This window comes from Cotesia typhae, unplaced genomic scaffold, assembly GCF_013202065.1.
Source record: "Cotesia typhae breed Kobodo isofemale line unplaced genomic scaffold, CoteBio_Ctyphae contig_123, whole genome shotgun sequence".
Classification (NCBI taxonomy): Eukaryota; Metazoa; Arthropoda; class Insecta; order Hymenoptera; family Braconidae; genus Cotesia; species Cotesia typhae.
In genome coordinates, this window is record NW_027423715.1 from 295,690 (window position 1) to 309,376 (window position 13,687).

General features: G+C 27.3%; 1 protein-coding gene across 1 annotated transcript in view; it reads right to left on the reverse strand.

Annotated features, from left to right (window-relative positions):
- Positions 1–12,880, reverse strand: part of Slo2 (slowpoke 2) — a 114,005-nt gene extending 101,125 nt beyond the window's left edge. The window contains exon 1 of the mRNA XM_074255851.1: positions 12,207–12,880. Within this exon, the coding sequence (XP_074111952.1) occupies positions 12,207–12,568 (362 nt within the window). The 5' untranslated portion in view covers positions 12,569–12,880. The remainder of the gene's footprint in view (positions 1–12,206) is intronic.
- Positions 12,881–13,687: the final 807 nt, after the last annotated feature.

The window sequence follows — 13,687 nt, forward strand, 5'->3', positions numbered from 1 at the left end:
AAGATTCTTATGTAACACGTGGGATCGAAGATATAGGTTACAAATTACTTTGTCAGTAGCTCGAGTGTGGCGCTCTTGCGAGATTATCATAACCAAGACATTAAACTTTTGTATTAAGATTCATTTCTTCCGAATGAGAAGAAATGAATCTTAATATATTTAAGAAAAATATCTCTTACATTAATAAATTTATAATGTTTTAGCGTGAGAAAAATTTAAATGCCACATATCCGTAATATATCACATAATATGTAAAACTTGTAAGGAAAAATTTTTTTTGACAAATTGATCAATTAAAAATTCATTTATTCTAAAAATTTATCATCATCTCAATACACAAAAAAAAATTTTTTTTTTAACTATTCCCCTTAAAATTATTTTTCAGTAATTCTTTTATTTTTTATTAAAACTTAAAAAAAAAAAAAAAAAAATCAATCCTTCTATTCTATGAAAAAAATTTTTTCTGTCAACGCAAACAATCATTAAAAGTAAACAAAAATACCAAATAACAACTAACAAGCAGATATAAAAATAAACATGACTATCAACATCAATATCGATGCGACTCCTATTTACATGTCTTAATAACGATAATAATAATCATAAAAATTTTTTTTTTAATCTAAAAAAAAAAAACCGCAAATATGTTACCAGAAAATACACCTCAGAGAATACGCGCGTTTAAATATCTTTTTAATTCCAAAATATAATTAATTATTACTATTACTCAAAACATAGATAATTTAAATTATGAATTCATAATAATAATAATCACTCGACGCACAGCATGTCATTTAATTACAATAATAATTACCATTAAATTTTCCTCAGCGTTGAACGTATTTTATTTCCATAAATGGAGATTCAAAAATAAAACTGTCAATTACTCGATAATTTATCACTCTATACACTATTTATTTCGTTAATTATTTAAAGCCTTCTACCATAAGCATTGTCCGTTATTTTTTCACGGCTCACAAATTAAAATTATACGTATATGTTAATTACTCTAATCGAATACACATATTGACAACACGTACAAAACTATTTTCATTATTAAATATAATATACTATATATATTAAATTCAAAAATATATCTATTTGACACCTCTACAATAAATTACCCTCGGATCCTTTGAAATAAATATCGTATTAAGTTTCTTCTACTTAACTCTCTTTATATTAAGTTCGTAATAAAATACAAGATCATCCAACTTAACTTACGAACTGCGCTATTTATATTATGAAGCAATACGATCCAGAAAATAAACCCGCGACACAAGATGGCGCACTCGTCACGATTCTAGGCAAGATGCCCACAGGTGATTCTGATCCTTGAATCCTTCACGCCTCTACCTCTATTTATTTATTTATTTACAACCGTCAGACTCCTTCAACCATAAAAAATTCATATATTTATCCTCTAAATTTACTATTCAAAATTTTTACCAGTAGAAACTCAAAATAAATACCCGATTTCACATGAATTTTCCGAGATACCTTGTGCTCGATGTCGGGGTCCTTTCCTCCGATTAAAAAAGCTCTTTCTTGAGTTTGCCATATACACCTCTAGATTTTTTGATTTACTGTAAATTCGCACTTAGAAAAATTTATTGACATCTAATAGTTGTTAAATTCGTTTAAAGACTAATTGTTACTTCTATATTTACTTATATATGTATATATACATATATATGTGATGATCTTAAATTTGATAACGTGCTCACGTGGTACTGCGCGCGTCGTCATCGAACATACGTGATCACAATGATTATAATAATCATATATCTCGCGGGTTTTCTCAAAAATAAGTCGCATTGATTTAAAAACAAATTTTATATGATAAAATATCCAAGATATATAAAATGTATGGTAACGTCAAAAACAAGTCAGTCAGGTATAAAACTATGAGGAAGACAATTCTGTAGAGCAAAGTCGTTATATATATTTTAATTAATGATTAAAAAATTAATTTATTTCGATGCAATAAAAATTGTAAGTTTTTTTTTGGGCTGATTTTTAAATTTTGTGAATTGTAAAAATGTTTAAGTATTTTTGTTGGTGTTGTTGACAGTGTCGTTGTATTTTTTAGATGAAGATAAAGTAATTGTCAATGAGAATAAACGTGCGAACAGGGGTGGCGGGTGGCGGGTGTCGAGGTGTTCGTATCTCGACGACACGAAGCTTCGGGGACGACTGGCTCACAGCCCGTGGTGCCCACGATGAGTAATAGATCCGCCTTCTGGTCCTTTACTCAACTCAGCATTCCGGCGCAGACGCCTGTCCAAAACAAATCTCGCGGTTCAGGGCACCAGTGTTATGTACAGCCTACTCACTCATATCAATGGTTTGCTTATATTACTGATAGGGCGAATAGAACGAATAGAAATGGATTGATAGCTTTGCTTTCGGGGTGTGTTTGCTGTTTCCAGACAACACAACGAGTTCTCGGGTATTAAATTGGAAATGTAGACGGAAGGAAAATAAAAATTTTTTTAATGATGGAAAATATTGTCGGTATTGGCGTTGATTTTTTTTTTTTTTTTTTTTTTTTTTTTTTTAAGAGGAGGAAATTTTATTCGGAAATAATTCTCATCAAAATTTTGTGAAAAAAATGGTAAATATAGACAAAGTGATAACGACTTTTTTTTGGAGGAAATTAAATTTTGCATGAAAAGATTTCTTTTAACTTTTTTGTATCTTTAATATTTTATCCAGAATTTTAATTCCAAAGTTTTAGAAGCTATTTTTTTGTTCATTTGATTACGACAAGAAAAATTTTTCTCGTCAATTTAAATTTTGACAAAAGAATAAGAGATATGGTGAACCAAATCAAGACTTTTTCTTCTGAAAATTAAATTTTTAAATGTACACACTAAATAATTCTAATAATTTTCACCCGGAGATTAAATTTTTTATTTACAAATATTAATCCATGCTCTGTAGAGGAATATAAATAAATATATTCCCAGTTTATGGAAATGAATTTTCATTTTATTGTCTGTCAGAGCACTAAAATAATAAATAATAAAACTAGTAAGGATAACGTGGAAGAAAAACATTTTTTAAATATTAAATTACATGAAAAAGCTCTTCAAGTGAAGATTACACTTTTTTAGATTAAAAATTGAAGCTCCAGACCATAAACATCGACATCGAGATTTTTTGTAACGATGCATTTGCAGATTAAATTTTTATACCGACTTTTATGACATTAATAGCCTCGAGTCGATACAACGTAACATATACAATATTTTAGATAAAACAATTTACTTATTTCGCTTGTTCGCGGTTTATTAAATCATTTCTATTCATTTTTTTTTTTTAGTAATTTAAATAATTGTTCATTAAACAATTGAGGGCGTGTAATTTATTATTGAGCTTAAAAAATTTCATTTCTATATAAAAAATTTATCAATTTAAACAAAGGACTTTGATAAAAAAGTTTTAAAATTAATTAGTAAAGTGGACTTGAATTTAATTGAATAATATAATAAAATGGGGAAAAAAATCAGTTCAACTCTCGGTTGTCATTATTATTGTTAGCAAATAAAATGAAAATGAATATTTACGTTTTTATTTATTTTATAACGACTGTTTAAATTTCCTTGACATTTACAAATTTAAAAACTTTAAATGATCACTTAATCACAAGTTAAATATTTACCGAAGTTGTCCGTTGATAACAAAATTTATAAAGTTCGTAAATGTTAATTTTTTTAATGACCCGGAGGATTTTAGAAGTTTGTAAAAGGATATAATGTAAAATTAGTAAACCCAGAGTCTAACTTGATAATTAAGTTACCGTAGAAATTCGATGAAGAGTCTTGTTTGTTGAGAAAATCCAAATGGACGTGACATAAAAGTGAAATCCACAAAATAAACTTTATCTGTTTATTTTATACTCCGTTTTATTTTTTTCTGAATCCCAGTTTTATGAAATAAAAAATTTGAATTATGATTAATTTTTTAGGATTTTGCCTTTTGACATTTTTCAATTAAACACTATCGTACTTGACATTCTTACTTGGAAAAGCATGTCAACTATTTTACAGATCCAATAAATGAATTTTTACGAACAATTATTTTTCCAATGTAAACATCGTTTAAAATTCGGCAAACATTGCTCTTATTACTCGATAAATATGTCATACATTTGATTTATTGCAATACACATACACTATATATTTAGTTTCGTAAAAAATTTATTTTAAAAAACTGCGAAAAAAAAAATTTTATTCAATAATATTTTTATAGTTGTTATAGGACAAAAATAAAAAAAAAAAAAAAAATTAACTACTACTTTTTTTCGATCCATAGATTGTCCAAAAAAATTGGAAGTAATAAAAGAAAAACTCCAATTTTTGAAAATTTAACATCTTTTCAAATAAATTTTCTGGTTAAAGATTTTTTCTCAAGCAAAGTTATTTTTTTTTTTCTTAAGTATAACTATCAAAAAAAATTTTTTTTTTGCATGAATATTATTTTTCAGAAAATAGTAAATTGAAAGAAAGGATTTCGTTTCAGAAGCACGTGTCGGACTGCCGTAATAATTCACTGTTTGTATGTAATATCCAATTACTGTACATATTTAACAAATTACAGGTCATACGATCCCTTATACATATAAATAAATAAATATTATTATTATTATTATATCATATATTATATGCTGTAACTACCGCTTCGACCCGACATCATTTTACGGCGGATAAGACTGCCTAAATGAAGATTTTATTACCCGGGGGTTCTGCGTCGAATAATTTAACGTGGAGCTTAACCCTCTGGTGTTGGATACCACATAAGACTTTGTTAATAAATCGTTAAAATCTATATAAATAATGCGTGGTAGCGTGCGAAAAAAAAAAAAAAAACGTTTTATAGTGATGAGATTTAAAAGATGCTATAAAAGTTCTCTCATTAATTTTAATAGACAGCTCTAATTTTCTCCCTTAATTTCTTATTTATCTTTTCCATAGTTTGTCTGTGAAAAAAATTTACTCTTAATTGATAAGTCTGTACTTTCAACTTAACTCATGAGACATAAAACTTTAATTATTCCCAGTCCGAAATTGTTTTAAAATTCTTTTTTATCTTTTATTTATACCGAGGGGATTTTCAATTTATCTTCAAGAAATTACGGTGCGTGTGGCCTTTTTTTATTGATGTAATAAAATAATTTTTGGAATTAAGTCTCGAGAAAGATTTTCGGAGACATTGAATTTTTTAAATATAAATAAACAAAAATTCTAATTAATTGTTTTTAAAATAAATTACTTAAAAGCGTTCGTTTAATTAAAATTGATTAATCCACCAGGGTCCATGTTTACTATTAATCGCGATGCGTATCTAAGATCCGAAGGAACTGAATATGTGATTAATTACAAGAGGTGATGTGATAGTCAATACTATTGTGTCAAAAAGCTAAAAATTTATTCTGATTTATTAATTGATCAAATTAAAAAATAAAAAAGTTTAAATATTTTTTATTTATGTCCCAAATTTTTGTTTTTTAAAGTATTAAGAATTGAGAGAAATTTAATACTAAAAGTCATTTATTATTCAATCAGTACATTTGATGGCAACTACTTAAACTAAGTACAGATTTAAATACTCCAGAGATTTGGAAGCTCTCAATGTAAAAAAAAAAAAAAAAGGAATGATAAACATAAAAGAAACGCTTTGAAAAGATTTATTTTTATATTCCTACGTAACTTTTGACATGAAATTTGAAACTCGTGAAGTAATAATGTTTGTAAATTTCAAACAACACATTAATATTGGTACTTTCTTATTTGTTGAAAATATAAACGAAAGGTATAATTTTCTCATGGAAAAATGAATATAATATAAACATGTATTTTTATCACTTTGTACATTACGTGTATTCTTAGTGGATTTCTGACATCTTCGTAACATTCGATATGTAAATAAGGCACCAATTTGAATATTATTTTCGCTCCGGTTATACGATATCAAGCAACATTTTCCCTCTATTAGAATATTCAGTGGTTGTCGAACTAAAGAATATATAAGGGATGATTGATTGTGGAATAATTGAAATTTATGAATATCTGAATTTTTTTGGGTTTCCAGTGTCTACAGACAAAATTGTTTTAGAAAAAATTAATATAAAAAAAAAATATATTTTATTTATTTTTTTTTTTCTATTAATATAAAAATTATTGCTATCGAAAATGGACTAAAACTGGTACGTTGAAAATTTGAAAAAGTTAGATCCAGGTGACAAATAATTCTTTAATGTCTTTGGATGTATGGTTTCATATATATTTTTTCCGTTAGAAATAAGTGCTGATATTTAAAATTAAATGATTGCAAAGAAAAATGACTGAAGTACTATAAATTGCAACTGTAACTAAACTTCAAACTAATCACAATCAAATTAGTCACCATTGCGAATTCTGTATGAAATTGGATGAGTGGCCAGTGGGAAATGGGCGAAGCCAAAGAGCTTTAAAATTATTCACTCGGAAAACGAGCACCTGTGAGAAATCGGAGGAACATAATAGTGGGCTCGCGGGTATGAACGCCCAGTCGATAAACTGAGATGAAATTTCTTCCACCCGCAGAGTGGAGTCGCAACACTGCTCATGGTATCCTTTCATCCTTAGCGTTCGTTTGATCTACTTTATCAACAATTTTCTCCCTGTGCGATTAGAGGTGGACTATATCGACTAGTAAATACTCGATGTTTATTTTTCTTTCATTTCTCGGCGGATAAAACGGATTTATATATTCATAAAAAATTTACGTATGATAAATTACTCATATTTGTTACTTTTTACCGATTAATGATTTTAATTCTCAATTATTATTGTCATTATTTTAAAATTATAAAATCATTTTTTTTATCAAAAATTTATAATGTTTTGTATTGACAATTTTTGGATGTAAAATAACGCATTGTACTTTACCGATGTTTAACATTTTGAAATGATAAATATTTTCAACTGTAGAGAAATCTTGACTTACGTACCAATGAAAAATAAAAGCAACTCACCTGAAACAGAAAAAAAAAAAGTAATTAATTATATATTTTGTAACAAATTACAAAAGTTTCTAGTGTCAATGTTATTATTTTGAATACACATAAAGTTACTTGTTATAAATTTCAAGTAGAAGACAGGGACGGAAAAACAATTATAAAGTTTTGAATGATAGTACTCTGATTCAAATCTACAACATTAAAGATCTACTTATCAACTTTGGAATGTAATTTTAATTTGAAAAGTATCCAAATAATATTTCGATGAAATCACACACACGGTAAAAAATTTTGCGTCAATGCGTCAAAAAATTTTGTATTAAAAATTTTTATATTAAATATTTAACACAAAATCTTCTGACAAATTGACGCAATATTTTTTACTGTGCAGTGCTTTCAGGATTTTTTTTTATCATCAAATAGTATGTATTCACATAATTAAATTTCAATTCTAGTGATAACTTTTTATTCCCTAAAATTTTCAAGAATTTTAAGTATGAAGTGATATATTATTCTTTATTTTATTGAATAAATTTTTCAAAATATTAAAAATAACGAGTGTTTAATATATTTTTCACTCATGTCAGCCTTTTATAACACCTCAAGCTTTCTTACAATTTATTCTGCCTACTACAATTCGCATGACCGCTTTTTATGCTGAAGATTCATTTTATCTTCATAAAAAGCTCCTAATGGTGCTCAAGATGTGATGCATATGCCGACCATTTCTATGGTCAGCTAACTCGGGAAATATACTGAGATATTTATTCTACTATTTGCTAAAGTCACAGAAAGAAAAATGAGATCTAAGAACCTTTTATATGATAAAATATGTTTTGAAGCCTAAAAATTACCTTTAAAATAACATCTAAGGCAATTTTGATAATAATTTCATTATTTTCATTTTTTAAATTTGTATTAAAATTTACCGAAAGTAAGTCGCTTAGATACAAAATCCGACGTATAATCGAACATAAAGACGCTGAAACATTTTTATCTAAAACTTAAACAAAATGGTTAAAGTAAAATGAACTCCAAAGCCAGTTTAGATGGAAAAATATGACATTGCTCTTAAATAAAAAAGAGCAATTTAAAACTTAATTTTTTTTCTATATCCCTGAAACAATCTTATTATTCGAGCTGAGTACTTATGGCTGATTCGGTAACCATTTTATCCAAGAATATGCTTTATATAAAATGAAATTAGCCGACTCTGAAGGCACACGGAAACAGCGAACTCGTAATTTTCTTAAGCACATAACCGCAAGTTTCTGTGAAACGTAGTACCCTTTCGGTCTAGTTTGTAACAAATTTTGTTCTAAGGAAACTAATTTGATAAGTCTTTTGTACTTTTACTCAAATTTTCTCTTTCATGACTGGTAACCGTTGCATGAAAGCTCGACATATTTACATACAATTCCTTCAACTTTTGAGAAATAATTATGAATTGTAAAGAAAGACATTTTAGAAAGTATTGTTTATTTCTTTGCATAAGATTTAACAGCTATTTAGCCAAGACAGTGCCATTTATTAATAAATTAATAAATTATAATGAATTTTTAAATATTATTTGAGCTCCACTCGCTGTGGCCAAATTTTTTTTTCGATTTATTAAATTATTAAACTTATTGAAAGTAAAGATTAACTTTGAAAAAATTGACTTCAATAAGCTTAATAACTTAAAAAGAACTTACGATTTTAATTAAAAATTTTTTTAGTTTACATTTTTTTTCTTAACAAAGCAAGTAGATTAACTCATTGACTTATTATTATCCATGCAAAATTAGATCAAGAATAAACTATTGAGTTTCTCTATTGTATGTCGAGATAATGTTATATTAATACAATATACAAACAGCTTAATATAAACCAACAACTAGTAGATCGATACACCATATTGTTCAGAACAAAAAAGTAACTTTATTTTTATAGAGTAAGAAATAATGTACGGTATGGAGCATCTTCCGTTCAACGGAAATCCAGAATAAATCAGAGTTATTTTTCTAATTGAACTACATTCTTTATATATTTGTGAATACACAAGTATATGAACATAGTAAATATCTTCCAAATACAGAAGAAAGAGCATTGGAGTAGCTGCAGTTCCGAACAGACGATAAGTATTTGAAACGGAAGACCCCGGAAAATTAGTTTCAAATAAAAATAATGAAAAATTACTTGAGAATTTCTTCTATAAGTCAACAATAATAGTAAATATATGAAATTTGATTCTTGTCATGTAAGTTAAGATTCTCACAACTTAAAAGACCCCAACGTATTACTCCCAACATCAGTTAAAGTCGGCGATATGGCTATAGCAGATAAATCGTCTCTAAATAAAAAGCAATTAAAAAAAAAAATAATAATTTTTATTTTTTAATTGATTTTTATAATTTTTTATAATGATTACAACTGCTCAATTTCCTTAAGTGCTTGTTTACTTGATTTTAGCTCATCGTATGAAAAACTTTGAGAGAACTTCAAGAAATAAGGACCAAGAATTAAAACAGCATGATAATTTATTGGACTTTTAATTCAAAATAATTTTCTAGCGCGATTTAATCTTCCGTCACTTAGACGGTCTTTACCGTAAGGACTTTCATTCGAATATGTCTAATAAATTATTTGAAGACAATATTATACTGATATTAAAGGAGATAAGTGTTGAACAACTCAACTGTATTTATTATCCGAATTTCTAAACTCTTCTACCTACGCAGAAGCACATCGATTACTGTGATTCTTATTCTGGGGTAGAAATTCTAGCCGAATGTTCGAATAGCCTGGGGATGAAAGGAACCGTCCCGATAGAATTTTTGATTGCTTCTCAATCCCTAGATATTGACCCGGCACTTTCTTGTCTACAGTTTTTTTCATCTTTCAATTTAATTTATTGTTCTTTTCAATAAAAGAACAGACATGTTAAAGGAACAGACGGTTTTTTTTTATTTCGAAGCTTGAGTGAATTGTAAAAGTTTTGCAAGTCCAAACATTGATAAGATGAATGATTTATTATCGCATCAAGAATTCAACGCTCAGGAGTTGACGAATTTTGAAAAAGAAAATTATTAAAAATGTTTTTATATATTCATTAATGTTAAAAGAAAAACTCGTTAAATTTTAACTAATTTTGAAGAAACAGAAAGAATTTATTTCTTTATAAAAAAAAACAATTTGTTCAAAAATAAAAAATGTTTTTCGAGAAAAATTAAACGTTTCTTCCCCCAGAGACTTAAAAAAAAAAAAAAAAAATAGACTCTCTATATTTCTGATAATCAATTTTTTCTCTTCAAGGAAGACTTTACTGTCTATAAACATATCAATGTTGTAATCGCATGAAGACTTTAGGTTATAAAAAATGAGGAATCGTGATTTAAAGCCCTCAGCAAAATTGAAATATGGCAATGAATCAAGCGGAAAATAGGAAAAAAATGGAAGTTTATTGTGTAATAAGTTATGAGATGGTTGTGCTTGCTCGGGTGAGCTCTAACAACTCAACTTTGCTGTTATTAATGTGTACTTTCCAACGTCATCCACGCCAGGATTACAGAACTTTTGTAATCGATGTTTGCTGACACAGCAAATGTATCGAAATCCGATGCTCTAGCCAAATGTCAAATGCACACCCATTTCCAATTTTTTTGTGGATATGAACTAAATATAAGACATCTTTTTATTCATGACTGTTGAGATTTTTTGGGTAGTATTTTTTATAAAGAATGGAAGACATGATTCTGACAGATTTTTATAAAATATAGTGTGATAATCGTACTTTTTATTTTTTAATATTCACTGATAAATGAATTTGTAAATATTTAATAAGTTTTGTTAATCGTTAATAGAATTAAATTTTACATGGCAAAATAAAAATTCTTAACTGTGTTGTTGTTAAAATTTAAATACAAAAAAAAATTCAATAATTAAAAGTTAAACTGAAACTAATGGAAAGCCTGACGTGCATAAATTATCACCGTGATATTTACTTATTTCTTTCACGTCCGTCTTTTACCAATTAAAAACAAAAAATGTTAACCAAAATCGTTAATTTTTTATAAATCACTAAATCCAAGTACTGAGAAAAATATCTTCAGTTTTAGCAGCAGATCATTAAACTCGCTCTACTTTTTCAAACACTCTCTAGACACATGAAAGTCCAAAAGCTTTTAAATAATAATTCATCTTAAAATACGGATTTTAGAGAAACCCTCTTTATACCGAAGGTTGTTTTTTGCAGTACATTTTTTCTATTTTTTTGCCCCCTGAGAATATCAATTATAAAAAATTTCATAATCATTCTCTTACGTAAAATTTTTTAATCTTTACTTTTTACTACAAAAAAGAAACTGCACCAAACAATTGTGCTATAAATTGCACTATTCAAAATGAATTATAACTTCCTAAATCACTTACGTTTAAGCACTCATATCTTCTGTAATTAAAACACACTTCCTAATAAGGCTCAGTTTATTATTTCGCATAAACTTTTTTAATTACGCTCTTAATTAAAAATGAGTAAAAATAATTTAGATTTTTAATTAAATGCACAAGAAGTTCTTTATTTCGTTTCAATTTCCTAAAATTAAATTTATTAGATCATACGTAAAGAAATTTGAAATTTAGTAAAAATCTGCATTGTATTTTAGACTGAGATTTTCAAGTAATTCATTTATTCTATTTAAATTCAGATCTAAATTCTCGTTTCATTATTTTAAAAGTTAATGTAATATCGATACCGCAAAAGCCGAATATCAAATACAAAGTCTCGTTTGATTCACGTAATAGGATTACTATGTAGCGTAATAGATTTATCTATGCCACGTTGCGATAGAGAAAGCGAGGTAGAAATTATTTTGGTAGTTTTTCGTAATAATTCCTGAATCCGTAATTTTAAATATTCTAAGTATTTAATTTGTTATTTCTTTTAAATATCTAAATTTTTATTGAAATTCGAACAGTTTTTTTAAATAAAAAAAAAAAAAAAAAAAAAAGGACGAAGTAAAACTTTTTTTGAACCAAGGAAATTTTCAAGAACATCAAAATTATTCTAGTGTTATTACTCTAGCTAAGACAACATTAATTTTCCAAAACATTTACTTGAATCAAAAAAATTTTTTCCCAACAAAAAATTATTTCTTTCCAATCAAACGATTTTCCATTATTTATTTCCGACAAAAGCAAATAACTAAAGGAAAAACTCTACCTCTCATCAAGTCGAAATGAACACCTTGACAAATCGCCCCAAGCGCTCATACTCCGACTGCGTCTCCTTATAGAAGTGAGCCTGCTGCTGCTACGTCTTCTCGTAGCCTCGAGGTTATCTGGCTCAAAGCAAACCCTCGGTGCGGAGTGAACCTTTTGAGGGGTCTCCTTCGGTGGTGAGGTTGACGGAGTGACATCACCTGTCGGTGTCGGAATATCCGACAATGGCTCGTACTCCCATCCCATCGTTGACATTTCAAGCAACGGTTCCGATGAGGCGTTGGATCCGCCTAGGGGATCACGAGGTCTTCGGTGATTAAACAACGAGTACTCGGTACCGTTAGACTCGCAATAATCTTCCATTATAATTATTATTATTATTTTCAATTTTATTTTTATTAATATTATAATTATAATTACTGATATCTACTCTTACTCACTACAAAGTTTATTTATAATTTCTTCTACATTTTTATTTTTTTATCCCATTTTAGCGCTTATTTTTTTATTCATCGGTACTGTCTGATGACAATGAGTATAAATATAACAGCCCTAATACTCATTTTTTCTTTTTCTTTTCCTTCATCGCTATCTTACATCAACAGCAGATATAAGTGCACGTGTACTCGTACGACCCTTAACATGATGTATGTTTTTATGTGGAGTCGTGCGGTATTTTATATCTTGAGTAATTGGAGCGAAAATATTTTATCATATTACAAAGCCGTAAAAACTGTTAATTTCACCTCACTTAAAACTTATACAAGTACACCATTAATTTATAATTATTTTAATTCAATCAACTCTTAAATATTTAATTATAATATTGAAGTTTTCTTCAAATAAAAAATATTTTTTTTTTGTATAAAATAATTTTAAAACATTGATTAAATTAACAAATTTTTTTTTTATTTAATTTTCACCACTAAAAAATTCAAAAAGTCAAATTTTCAAAAAAATAATTCAATTGATCAAACTGTCTCATTCAATTAGACTGTTCGTAAAACATCTCAGTTACACTATCGCGTTAATTCTTAATCCAATAATTCAACAATTTAATGAACTTTCTAAAATTAAATTCCAGTGTCACCAAATAAAGATATATTTCAAAAATAGAAGTCTTAATTATTTTAATTAATTAACAATGTATCTCATAGTAATAATAACAATTATGATAAATATTAACAGCCAACAATTAACAATAAATGTTAAACTATCGAATGTTAAAACTTGAAGCTCGGTAATAAATTTCGCTAATTAAAATTATTGCGTCATTGAGCATTTGCATTCGACAACTTGATATTTGTATGATATATTTATTTAATTATTTAATATTAATAAATTATTTAAAATGGCAATTTCGTTAAAAAAATTATTTTATAATTAGCTAATTACACTTTCATATTCTAGGTATTTTGATTGATATTTTTTGGTTGATTTAAAGCTGAGGTAGAGATAATTTAATCACACGTGCGCATGAAA